We start from the raw sequence: 13633 nt of genomic DNA on the forward strand, positions 1-13633 counted from the left end.
TAACGTTGAATATTCGACAATGTGTTTCTCAGCTGACCAGTCTCATAATTAAGCACAATGATCATTACATTCCAGCTTAAAGGGTTTTTTTTTTGTTTTTAAGTATAACTGTACATAGATTTACCTATTTTCTCAAAATACTGTAATTCATGGCTCATTGTCTATTTTTGTATAAAGATTGGCTATGAGCCTTGGTAATACTTTTAATGCAGTTCCTCAGTCTGAACATAAAGAAATCACCCTGAAGTAGGCTGTTGATAGAAGCAGCATATCCATGTTTAAAGAATTTCATTGGCTACAATAAATGTCTTCTTTCAACAAAGGCTCTCATTGGCTGTCATACGCTGCTATCAACTGTCATCAAAAGGTCAGAGGAATAGTTGAGTTGTTTGAACAGTTTTGTGGATCATTATGGATCTAATTTGTTGGGATTCAATCTCTTACTGGATTTAAATCCAGTTTGGGGACAATTATTATGATCACCAACTTTCAAATGGCAACTTAAAATACATTATTTGTCTTGTGCCTGCTGTATTTGACATGTGTACAATGGTTATGAGGTTGCCTTAATGCAGATTTCCCATCCCATAGAAGACAAATAGTTTAATTATGTGGTTAAACTCAACTGAGAACATGAGCAAAAAATTAATAACATGACTTTTGAATGTCGGTGGACTACAAGCAAAATTTGTTTGTCTATGTATTTCTTTGGTCAGGTATAGGTATAGATTAATTATTTCCTGCAGGTTTTATCCAGACGCAGGAAAACAGTCAGTATGGAGACCAAAAGAGACAGTAAATTGTTTGGAATAGTTGGTCTTTATTTCTGACAGCTAGACAACCCTGAGAAGTTAATGATATTTCCTATAGGCTCTAACATTGTTAAACATTAGCTGGTGGGTTCCAAGCATTGACTTGATCCAACAAGGCCTACCATGCAATAAACTGCAGCTGACAAACACAAAAATGTTACAAATTCAGGATTTTTGCAGGTTTTCTTTTAACCTTAACAACAAAATCCATGGCTTCATAATAAATATCATCATAGTCAATTAAAGTGATCACTCTGGCTTGGCTTGTTAGTTGCTGTGGAGCTTTAGTGCGCACTCACATTGGCAAAGTTGTACCATACTGAAGCACACATCTTCGAAGTGTGCCAGAGCCAAGGAAGTGTACCATCGGAGCACTCAAACTGGTTAAACGAACTTGACTTTAGTGGGGAAGCGTGCTTGGGCACTGTATGGATTGTCGAGTGCACCCTTCGGTCACACGCTTTATTTATCTTCAATGAGATATATTGACACAAAGTTTAACTGTTTGCAGTTTTACTATTCAATAGGATACACAAGTCCTGTTGGCATCAACATTAATCCAGGGAAATTTGATCACACATAGAAGGCTCTTGGAAGGTAGCCAGGATGCATGTTAACACCAAGCGCACACATGCTTAGTTTGCTTATACAGCTGAAAGGATATACAATGTTCTTCATGTGCCATGTCCAAACATAAGCAGCCATTCCCATATAGAGCAACTGCCCCCACAAAATATAAAGGTTGACTTGAATACTGATCAAGCAGCATGTTTTAAATTTCACTCTTATCTCGTACTTTTTCTAGAATCAAGTAAAAAAAATCCAGGCAGGCACTTTTTCAATTGAATCACTCATTGGACTAGCATAACATATTTAACGAATCAAAGGCAAAAAAAAACATTACAGATAAAACATATATGGATTGTTTTTTAACTAAATTAAGGTTTTGACCTGCAGGAAAGATGGTGACTTCTTCTCAAAGTTTAAACATGTAATGGAAAAAATATTTGAAGCATCTTTAACATAAGTGCTGTTATTTGTGTGTTCCTTAGATAAACAGATCAAAGAGGATGAAAATTGTCCACTTCCACCGATGGATGGATATCCAGACTGCGAAAGCAAATTAAAAGTAAATAAGTTCATAGCCCTATCTCTACAATAAAGCCCATTAATGTTAGATAAATAAATGAATTAAGCAAATAAACCACTGAAACATGTAACAATTATCTATCTCGTGAGGGCAGTCACTCTCTATTCACTGGAGAGGGAATCAACTTAGTGCAGACTCAGGTGTGTGAGGCTGATTGGCCTTGATTAAGACCAGGTGTGAGGAGCTTGTATTTACTTCTGGGCTCCACTGCTCTGCTTTAACTCATTGTCTCGCTGTCAGTGACTGTGCGAGGTGTGCCATTGATTTCTTTTGTCGTAATGGTTGCCCAGCCTGAAACTAGAGTTTCAGGTTGAGCAGCAACCATTGTGTTCACTTCAGGATTGTTTCCTTAGTCTCCCTGGGAGATTTTAGTTTTGCTTTTTGAAGTGTTTGTCAGGGGGAGCTTACATTTGTTTTAATTTTTTACAATTCTGATGCATATCCTTCTCCTTTCAGTGGTTATCGTTCTGGGATAACCTTAAACCCCCCTGGCCTACAATCATGTCATTCCATTGCCCAGTGCATTACAGACCAAGAGCAAATATAAGCTCCCTACAGCTTTGTCTTCCAAGGTCAATTAGACACATACACTTGAGTCTGTGCTGAGTGGATTTCCTCACTTACTTTCATGAGTAGCAAGAGGGAGTACCCTTGCATCAATAAAACCTGGTAAAGATTAATACATTTCCAATGGTCCAGAAAAAGACAACTGATAAAAGTACGTTTTAAGAAGGACAGTTTGCCTGATTATGATCTCCAAGCTGGGAGTTCCAGCATGTGGTGCCCAAATTGCAAAGTCTTGTGACCTTTTGTGACCAGTTGAGTTTGAGGAACTGTAGGGTTGAGCTGGACAATCTCATTAAGCAGTCAGCTCATAGGGAGTTAGCAGTTCACAGATATACATTAGGGACTGTCCATTTAAGGCTTTAAAAACAAGTAATAGAATATTTAAGTAAACTCTAAACCTCACAGGTGGCTAGTGAAGGGAAGAAAGCACATGTGGTGTTATGCGTTAAAGGCCTGGAAACAGAATTTTAAATGCACAGCATTTGAATGTTTGACTGATACTGGAATAAAGAGCATAACAGAAGTCAAGTCTTGAAGAAAGAAAAATAAATAAATGACTGCAGGAGAAGGGGGGGGGAATAACCTGATTAGTTTAAAATTTTAAGCTCACTATGAACATGTGAAGCATATTTGATCCTGATTGTAAACTTGTTTTTGTTTTTGTTGTTTCTCCAGTGGATGAAGGACATGTGGAAAAATGACCCTTGTTACGCCAGTTATGGGGTTAATGGGACCCTTTGCTCCATCTTAATCTACCTCAGTGAGGTACTTCATTGGTTTCTAAGCTCCTATCATTCATTCAGTGCATGACCTTATCACTTACAATTAATTTCTTGATTCTAAAAATGAACAATAATATAAGTTAAGCTTATGTAACTGCCGTCTTTGTCTCTTCATGTTGTGTTAAGAAAGAATCCTGGTGTCCTCTACTCCCAGGTCGATTGAAAAATGTTGCTTCGTTGGAAGCCCCTGAGGTAAATGCAAAGTCGAGTCAGACAAGATTTCAAGTGTTTTTAACAGACTGCAAAAAGGGGGCAATGAACTGTAAGGGTGTGTGGTGCTTATAAGGAATGAACAACCTTCGCTGACCTGTTGTACCTGTAAAGCGGCAATGAAAAACTGGACAATGAGTCATCTAATTTTTTTTACTTTGTTTTTGTGTTTAGGTATTTTCTTTTGATTATCCCTTTAGTAACCTTATGTGGCATGGCTTTCAGGGTCCTCAAACACATGAAAGAGCAGATTCCTACTTATTGAACTATTCAAATTTAAAGCAATTCAGCATTGACGAGAATTGGGTTCTAATAAATTATCCTGTTCAGAGAAGTTGCAATGAGCAAGGCTTTCGGCATCAGTTCTAAAATGGTAAGATGTGTTGTGAACAGTTTTAAAGAGTGACAGGAATCCACAAAATGGTAAATGTGAAGAAATAAACCTTTTAATTACAGGATGACCTTAAACTGGAGCCTTGCACAGCTTAGAAACCAGGATCAAGGATCATTTGACCAGTGAATGTGCATATTTTTTTGCTGAATGTTGCTAATTTATCTATTCATGTAATTTACCGATACATATAATATATTTCTTTGTCACGGTCTGTTGTATGTGAATTGTTTGGAAATAATTGTGGTTTCTCTCTTGGCCAGGACTTTCTTGTACATTTTTGTATCTCTGGAACTACACCTTGAATTGGAAAAAAATACCTTTTTTCTTCCAGACTATCTCAGGACTTGCAGTGGTACGGGACAGTCTTTCAGGTGTTTATTCGGCTCTGGAAAACAAAGCCCAGTACAGATGGATTTACCAAAGAATTCGCAGTATGGATAAGATTTGGGTTGAGGCCGGGCGTTCTCTTTCGTCCAAATACAACTTGACAGGGCGGAAAGCTAAACAGGTAATGTCTCACTCCCTATACTGGCCCATGCCATCTTAACGTACTGCTACGACGTCTGCCAGAGCCGGCATTAACCCCCCTGGTGCCCTATACAAGATCTGATGCTGGTGCTCCTTGTATCGCAACCAATTCTACTACCAATCATGATGTTCACACACTTAAAAAAAACTAGCATACAGTTTTATGCTTTACAGATTTTCTTTATACAAACCTGAATTTTATCTGTATGGTCAGTGTCACTTCTGATAACTGCTCTGCCCCACTCCCCCACAATGAGAAAGTACTAAGCAGCAGTGTTGTGATGAATCAGGTCGAGCAGGGAGCAAGACAATATGGCCTTTTTAAATACATGATATAATAATGTTTTTGTGGCTTCTTTTGTTATATTACCAACAAAATTAAAATTCTATTAGATAAAATAACTGAGTAACAGTTAAGCAGACATTTATTTTGTTTTATTACTATTATCTTCGACTTTTCTTCCTCACTGACTTCGGGTGCCAGGTAGCCCCCTATAGACAGCTGGTGCCCCTTCCATTTGCTTACACTGCCTTTGTCATAGGCAGGCCCTAATGCCTGCCATGCTTTCTGTTTGCAGTAATAATAAAGGGGACTCAGATCAGAATGATTTTCAGTTGATACCGATCCCATATCAGCAGGTCTACTTGAAGACTGCCATGTATCATGCTTTTATTACTTACTGAAAGGGGCCATATTATGGAAGATCCACTTTGACAGAGTTTTTGAACATAGATTTGGGTAACCTGAGTGTCTACTGCCAACAAAATATGAAATAAACCCATCCAGTCCTTTGTTTGTCCACTGGTATCTGGTTTTTCAGGAGTTTTCTGCAAGTGTGAAAGCTATAATGCTGGTGTTTGCAGCATACAACAGAGCAGCTTCTGTGCTGAATTTTGCTGTGAGTTACATCGCTCTACCTGCTCCTTTGTTTGCAAGAATAACCTGTAAACAAAAAAAAGTTTAGCTCTAGGCTGGGGGTTGAATCCAAGGGTGGAGATACATTTATTCTATTTTTACAATCAATCCTTCTGTGATGTCACAAGGGGAGCACATATTGAACAGAGTGTGTTTTTCTCTGTGTTTAAATACATGTGCAGACCACAAACAGAGGATTGGATTGGCTTATTTCACTTTTTGTGATTTGGTAGACACTCTGGTCACCCAAGTATAAGTTGGATTCATAAAACGTTTTTCTTTTTTTTTTTTTTGGCATCTTAAAGATGAATATTAAACAAAGACAAGAGAACACTGGACTTCACCCCTATCTTACAGATCCTGGTGCATCCTGGTGTGGTGACGGATGAATCTCATCTTAAAATAACAGATACTGCTTTTAGTGGGGGGCCCCTTGGAGAACTGGTCCAGTGGAGTGACCTCATTTCCACCCTTCACATCCTGGGCCACCACCTTCACCTCTCTGCCTCTCTATCTGACCTCAGGGAGTGAGTATGCACATTGAAACAGCTTTTAATAGTTTTTTGTGAAGGTCACTTTTGTTGTTTCTAAAAAGTGAATCAATAGTAATTGATTCTGATAATTAAGGGTTTAAAATCCCGTCCTGAATCAAGTATCATGCTCTACAGACTGAGAAACAGTTTGAACTGAAAGAAATGTTTTTTTCGAAATTAATCTAATCTCTGTTCTAATGATCTTTTTCTTTGTATTTCTCTATATAAATCCCTCCAAAGCTTTTTGGGGGTAAAAAGCAGCTGCCCAACTCGTCATTCAAAGATTGACGCAAACTTGATCTATACAGACATTATCGGCTTCAGACAGATTCAACAAGCACTACCGGGTTCCTGGAGCCAATACAGGTGAGTTGAAAGAAAATTGAACCAACACGACATTCTCTGTGCCCTGAAAGCAGGCTATGAAGCACATATTGTTTATACTGTATAAAAAATGCTTCTTATGAAGCAATAAGAAGTAATCTGAATGAACAGTTGATGATCCATTGTAATAATACTCACAATAATTTGAAGTCTTTTATCATTGTTCAGATATTATAGCAAAACTTAGGCAGTCAATTTATTTTTAGTGCATGCTTAGGAAAAAATAATTGTTCAGTGATTTATTTCTCCCTGTTTCCTTGTTATGGTATTTAATCTGTAGTTTGAACATACCAAGAGTTTGAAGCCATTATGTGTCCTAAAATGAATAAGGCTCAAAGGTCAAATCCTTTGCCACGGTTAAACAGTGTGACTTGAGGAGATTTGCATATAGAAAAAAAAGAGTACACTGTAAAATGATCTGAGCCGAAAACATACCAGGAGAGAAGAAAGGCAAGTCTGAGTCAGTTGGTCGTTATGCTGGAACAGAAATGAAAGGAAATACAGCAATTTGACTGTGATTTTCTGTAAAAAAAAAAAAAAAGAAAGAAAAGAAAACAAGGCTATAGGTTGGATCTGAGTAAACATTGAAATTAGGCTATCAAAGAAAATATGTGCTGGTCGAAGAAATTGCATGATTTCACCAAGCAGAGAGGAATGTTTGAGAGCGTAGAAGAAAGAAGGGATTGTGACTTCAGAAGAAGATGACATAAGAGAGATAAATGTGGGTTAAGAAGAAATTCTGAGGGAAGGACAAGGTGAGCAAGAAAATTCTTGTTAAAGTAAGGTCAACTTTTTAAATACCCTGCTCATAATTAATCTGGATTGTCAGGCTGAAATGCAGATTTGGATAACGTGACCTTTTTATGTGTTACAAAAAATGTAATCTGAGATCTAATTTATACTGGGCCTATATGTATGCAAAGAAAATAATGTATGGATTTGTAACATCATGCTGCTGCCCCTGGCCCTGATATGTTAATATAAGTCTCCTTATCTTGTGTATGTTAATCCAGGCTTTTCACTGTAATTTCTCCTTGTTAGCCCTAGGGATTTGTGAGCAGCATTTCTGATTCTGGAAGATTTTTGCATGCTGATACAGACATTAAGTAGAGCATGAAAGCTGATTACACAACATACATCCTCATTTTCCACATACTGTTATCTTTAAGATTGATTCAGTCTTGAAAAGGATAACTGTTGCAAAACATTTTTACAGCCATAACCACTCTTTCATGTCAGTGGTGGGCAAGTACATAACTTGAGTCAAAGTATAGATCAGTGATCATCAACTGGCAGCCCATCTGCCACATCCAGCACCCCGAAAGCTTCCTATTCAGCCTCCATAATACAAATCATCTCGAGTAATTAAATAATAAACATACAAATAAAAAAAGGCTGAAATACTCGCATTAGTTTAATGGACACAGACACCAACTCCTTCACATTTAACTTGACAGCATGCAAGCATGTTTTAAAGTCTGACAGAACTGTTTAGTACAAATGCAGATGATGATTCCTGGTATAGTCCTGGTCAAATACAACTCCAGTAAGTAAAAGCATATACATACAGCAGACCCATGAAGGAATTTCTTTCAAAGTTAGAAGGGAAAACTTGATTTTTTTTTTAAACATAAATCTGTACTGACAAAAAAGACAAATGTTTGGAAACTAATGTTTGTGGGAGTGTAATTGGTATCTCTATCCACTGATCAGGTGCATGTTCCGAGTGTTGGACTCTTTTGGCACTGAACCAGACTTTAATCATGCAGATTGGGCCCAAAAGCACAACCTTCAGAGACCTTTTGGCAGCCTCAGTCTGATCCCAATGCAGTTCTACACCATGTTTCGTATGTGTATTTTTTTTGTTTTGTTTTCAAACTTTTTATTCACTTTTAAGCTAGTTGTATTTTTTTCCCTCATTTGCATTCTCTCCTGTGTGCAGCCCACACACCAGACAACACATTCCTGGGCTTTGTGGTGCAGCACCAGCTGAGTGATAGTCAAAGTGAGAAGCTTAAGTCTACCACCAGACAAAACAAGGCGCTAGTGTACGGGAAGAGTGCCACATTTTGGAAGGTAACAATTAACAGAAATTTTGATTGCCCAAGAAACAAGTTTGCCTTGATGAATGAAATAGTTGTGTTAAAAAAAAGAGAGTTGTGGACATCTGTGGATTTGAGGGAATATTTAAAGGGTAGGCCTTTAACTAATATTTTTTTAAGTGCCTTTTATTCTGTGAACTTGGTGGATTTACAAGTAATTTGTGAAACCTCCTTAATTTCACCTACTTATATTGTCAGTTTTATGTCTATGAATTACTTTGGACTCTGAACTAAACCTTTTCCATGTTGAACATTTAATTGGATATTGTCTGAAATGGTTTTTAAATGTTTTTTTCGTCACCCATTTTCAATCACACATCCAGATAAGACACACACTTGGTCTAGGAGAGGTGTGATTTATGTCATGTCCATTGATTTGCCGGATTGTCATCTTTTTGTTTGCTCGGTGTCACTCTGCAGGGGAAAGAGGCCTATCTAGATGTCATCCACAAATACGTGGAGATTCATGCAACGGTTGATAACAGCACTCAGATTCCAAGCTATGTGAAGAACCACGGTATAATCAAAGGCACCGAAGTTCAGACCCTGTTGAGACAGAGCAAGGTGAGTTTTAATCAAGGTGGCAAAAAGGGCCATGGTAGCTCAGTCTGCAGGGACTTGGGTTGGGGACTGCAGGGCCGGCTGTTTAAGTTTCAGTACAGACCAAATCTGGAAATTGGATTTAATAAGATTTAGTCATGTGGCGTTTCACCTAACCCTAACCCAAAACAAAACATGAAAATTCATGCAGAGGACGATCTCTGTGCAGACACAGTCACCATCAGATTTTATTGACTACACTGAGCGAAACTTAATACATTGAAGTGAAGTTACTGACTGTCTTTAAACTGCAGTGAATTATAACATGACCAATTGTTTTTAAAGTGTATACACGTTTTTGATCCTTCCTTTTGACACATAACACAACAAATACCGTTCTAGTTTTGTAACGTGCTTAACTCTGGTGAAGGACCAGCAAAAAAAAAAAAAGTATGGACACAACTTCAAGCAGTCATTTGTTAGCAGCTTGCTTTATTCCAAACTTTTCAATCAGAGTGGAGTTTGAAGCAGAAACATACTTGTTCAAAAAGTCTTTTATACAAGAGTAGATTTTTTGATATTTGATTATGCAGCTCTATCAGAACCAACAAAACCCACAATATGGGAGTTCTCCCAGCACATCTCTGAATAAGACTATTTTAAATAGATGTGTAATGAGTTTTGGAGAGATTCAGAGAACTTCTGATAGAGAAAGCATATGGTAATGTGACAAGAATAAGAAAGATGCATAATGGTGTGTGCTGTCTTTGTAGACGGGAGCTTTCGTCACAGTGTAAATTGCTATGTGATTATAGAAGAAGTTATTGTTCCATTACCGTTTTATTACTATCTACTCTTACTGTGAGGTGTTCCATTACATTTGTGTGCTCCATAATTGTGTTGGATTTACATAATAACATGAAGGAGCCTATCTGTAGTGTTTCCTTCGTGTTTCTTCTTTTTAGTGCTTCTTAAAATCTTAAAATTGGCAAGAATAGAGTAAAAAAAACTGTTTTTGTTGGAAATGTCTTTGCAGAATGTCTAAACCCAAACTGTACTAATGTAAAGTACTGATTTTTATTTTCTCTAGATAACTTATGAAACATATCCTCAATTCAACAAATGTATAGGTGATAATAAAGAAAAATAAAGCATGTTTCTGGAGTTGTTAAAACATTATGAAATAATCACCTTTCCAAATTTGGTCTGTCTGTAAAGATGTAAAATATAAAGGTGAAGTCTTAAGTCAGTAATAGTTGAAGCAGAAAACATTGCAAATGTTGTTTCTTCAAACTGTAGGAGCAGAGCTGACCACATCTTTCATTGTTCTGGTCTTGGCTGACACCTTGTGGTAACCAGGTAGAGGTGCATTGTGTTAACTATATACATCTTCATGTGTGCTCAATGTGTGTTTTAGGTTTTTGTTGGACTGTCTTTCCCATACGAAGGCCCCGCCCCTTTGGAGGCCTTAGCCAATGGATGTGCTTTCTTGAACCCCAGGTTACTCCCTCCACAGAGTAGCCTGAACTCAAACTTCTTCAAGGGAAAGCCCAACATCAGAGAGGTCAGCGGTCATATGAAAAAAAAAAAAACAAGAGTACTCAACAGCATCTGATAATCAAGTGAATCATTTTGTAGCCAGTAAAACATTGCATTCTTTCTGAACTTTAATTAAATGAACAGAGAAATGAAATGACAGAAAAAAAGACAGAATCATCGTCCCTGTCTTAGCACATGGAGAAAAGTTCTGCACAGTTTGAAGTGAAATAGAGATACCAAGCAGTTATAATGTAACCTATTTTAATTGCTTGAGTTTTGTTATTGCAGTTGAAATCCCAGCATCCTTATGCCGAAGCCATAGGAGAGCCCTATGTGTGGTTGGTGGACATGCACAACTCCACAGATGTGGAAAGAGCACTCACTGCTATCCTCAATCAGAGCGTAAGTACTCTTCTAAATATGGTGTAAAAATCTACTTAAAGGCACAGATGATATAAAGATGCAAAAGAAGAGCAATAGTGTCTTGACCCTCTGATTGTAGATTTTGCCTCAAATTCCAGATAGAGCCATACCTTCCATATGAGTTTACCTGTGAAGGGATGCTCCAGAGGGTCAACATCCTGACTGAAAAACAGGTTTGGATGGAAAAGAACACAATTTATAATTAGAAAAATACTCTTTATTTGTCCTCAATCTCATTCAAGTTCTTTAAAAAAAAAAAAAAAAAAATTACCAGGATTTCTGCACCACTCCAGGGAGCTGGCCTCCACTGAGCGCGCTCAAGGTTGTGGAAGCAAAGTCAGGCACATCATGTAAACAGACTTGTCAGGATGAAGGGCTCATTTGTGAACCTGCGTTTTTCCCTCACATCAACAATGCCAAGAGCCTTTCAAAGTAAGTGTGCACATATTAAGTGCTCATAGTTTGCATCTAGAGGAAGTGATAGAGGATGAAATAGTTGTCTTAGTAAAAGGAAAAAAACTGGATGGGATTTTTGAAAAACAGATTTGCACACAGAAATGTGTCAGGTCAGATATTCCCCACTAGCCATATTATGCAAAAATAAAGTAAGAGTATTCACACTTTTCACTCACACCCTTTTGCCATCATTCATTTGAATTAAGCCCATATAGCCAAAAAAAAAAAACACACTACCACATCCACTTCATTATGCAAACACAATCTTCTAAAATTGTAAAGCTGTCCCATCATTCTGCAAATGCATTGATGGAGCCTTACAAGCTTTATCAGTCAAACAAGATTGAGTTTGAAAAACTGATATCTCTACAACTTTTTGTGATGTCATGCTTCTTTTAAAATTTGTTTATGATTTCCTTTTCTTTCTTTTTTTTAATTCCAGCTACAGCGTTGATTGTCACATATCCGAGCAGTCTAACATCAATTTGGTGTTTCCCGCCTACACAAGCGATCTTAACGGCAAACACTGTGTGTTCCAGTCTGACCCCCTGCTCTTCAGCTGTGTGAGATCACACCAGTCTTTGATTCGTATCTGCCCCTGTAGAGACTACATCAAGGACCAGATAGCCTTATGCAAGGCTTGTGTCTGACAGCTGGATGGACAACTCACTTTGCACCTTGGAACAAATCAGAAATCGAAGGAAAGGATTCTCTTGAATTTACAGCAGGCCATCCTAGAAGCTGACAGCATGAAGTCTCCAGGCCTTTTTTAAAGTGACAGTTTTTTATGTGGGTTTTATTTGAGCTTCCAGACTCAGAAGTCAATTATTTAAAGTGTGAGCTTTTTTTTTTACATCCTGAATATAGCCAAGAGCTTGAACGAGACTTGAAATGATGTTAAACTGACATCACGTTGCCTGAGTATGGCAACACCAGTTTCATTTACAAAGGCAGACAATTGCAAATTGTGTCCAAAAGCATTTGACTGAAGATAAAGCATGACTTTTTCATGAATGAAGCTTAAACACCAACCATGTTTCTTGAATACAGGTTATTTAGAAAGGGTGATGTTATTACAGGCATGGTGAACTCTAGTGAAGACAGTGAAGAGTTAAGCCAGTGGGTGTTCATTGTTTAATGAAAAATTCACAGTCCACGAAAAGCAGAAAACCATGAGACCGTAATGGCCTCGACAGGCACTCAATATGCATTGACGTAACAGGGCAAATACAAGCTTGAGATGTTGATGATGTAAAGATGTGAAAACTAAATCCTAGCAGGTGAGAGAGCATTTTGAACAGAGATTTTTATTTTATTTTTTTAAGTATTGTTCTTTACTAGTCCCTTCAAACAAGAGCATTTGTGCTGTAGCAGTGCTGCATTGATATGCAACTTGCATTCTAAACAGTCTTCTGTGCACATGGTAGTTATTCCTGCACTGAGAAGGCGCCAGATTGTACTGTGTATATAAATTTATGAAGTGTCATTTACAAAGGCATAGTTTACATTTTCAGTAACATTACCATTAAGCATGTGTATGCTCTAAGTCTTTTTATATTTCATGTTAAATCACCAATCATCCAAACTTTTTAGGTAAAAACTGCTCGGCTTCATCCGACATGAGCGTTTTGTTTTCCAGTTTATCCTCCACATGAAGCTCATTGGTGGGCATTCTTGCTGATGGCTATGAGGAATGGACACAGTCATTTGGGTATAGGATTACTTCTTTGCATGCAACAAGTAAGATGAGTGAATCTTTTGGGTCTACAGTATGTCTTTTATCTGGCGACAGCCAGTATCTGAATGATTCAAAGGAAGTCAAATCTACTTATCAGAAAGGTTAGAGCTCCCTTATATACAGAACGAAGACTTTTATTTAAATCCAGAAAGTTGTGACCAAGGGCCGTGTGCAAACAACATACACTTTGGAGTTTATTAGAGAAGGGTTAGATTAGAGAATGACATATCTTTCTTTGTACTACCTCAGCGACGGTAAAGTAATCAATGACAGGTTTTGGGGTTAAAAGAAGAACATGCCTGGACATTGTTGATGAAGAAGCAGGATACAACTTTATTAATCAATAAAACGTTGCTCTTTGACAAAGAGAGATAGTTTTCTTTTACATAAATAAATGATGTTTACACCATCTGTAATACCACTGATGTCATTACTGTACAAACAGACAAATAAACAATCTGTTACACAGTCAGATTTGTTGGAAACCACTAAGATCTTACCTTGTATGTTTGTGTGTGTCAGGCTGCAATGCGTTTGTAATCACTGAAGCTATGAGGGT

At 37.6% G+C, this 13633-nt stretch overlaps 1 protein-coding gene across 1 annotated transcript; it reads left to right on the plus strand.

Annotated features, from left to right (window-relative positions):
* The first annotated feature begins 2209 nt into the window (after positions 1-2209).
* Positions 2210-12367, plus strand: LOC306833107 (alpha-1,6-mannosylglycoprotein 6-beta-N-acetylglucosaminyltransferase A-like). Its single transcript, XM_079358189.1, has 14 exons — positions 2210-2631; positions 3205-3294; positions 3438-3503; positions 4247-4423; positions 5717-5886; positions 6133-6258; positions 7990-8123; positions 8219-8352; positions 8799-8942; positions 10336-10482; positions 10746-10859; positions 10979-11053; positions 11155-11312; positions 11779-12367. Exons 2-14 carry the CDS (start codon positions 3208-3210, stop codon positions 11984-11986), a joined length of 1740 nt encoding a protein of 579 aa, XP_079214315.1. The 5' UTR covers positions 2210-2631; positions 3205-3207; the 3' UTR covers positions 11987-12367.
* The last annotated feature ends 1266 nt before the right edge of the window (positions 12368-13633 follow it).

Source organism: Symphodus melops (assembly GCF_947650265.1).
Source record: "Symphodus melops genome assembly, chromosome: 12".
Taxonomy (NCBI): Eukaryota; Metazoa; Chordata; class Actinopteri; order Labriformes; family Labridae; genus Symphodus; species Symphodus melops.

What these genes read in the sequence shown, in the direction of transcription:
- LOC306833107 (XM_079358189.1), top strand. Translation starts at nt 3,208, where the DNA reads ATGAAGGACATGTGGAAAAATGACCCTTGTTACGCCAGTTATGGGGTT. An exon ending in CAGGGCGGAAAGCTAAACAG is followed by an intron (nt 4,424 to 5,716) that starts GTAATGTCTCAC and finishes CCTATCTTACAG; the next exon opens with ATCCTGGTGCATCCTGGTGT. An exon ending in GAAAGCCCAACATCAGAGAG is followed by an intron (nt 10,483 to 10,745) that starts GTCAGCGGTCAT and finishes TTGTTATTGCAG; the next exon opens with TTGAAATCCCAGCATCCTTA.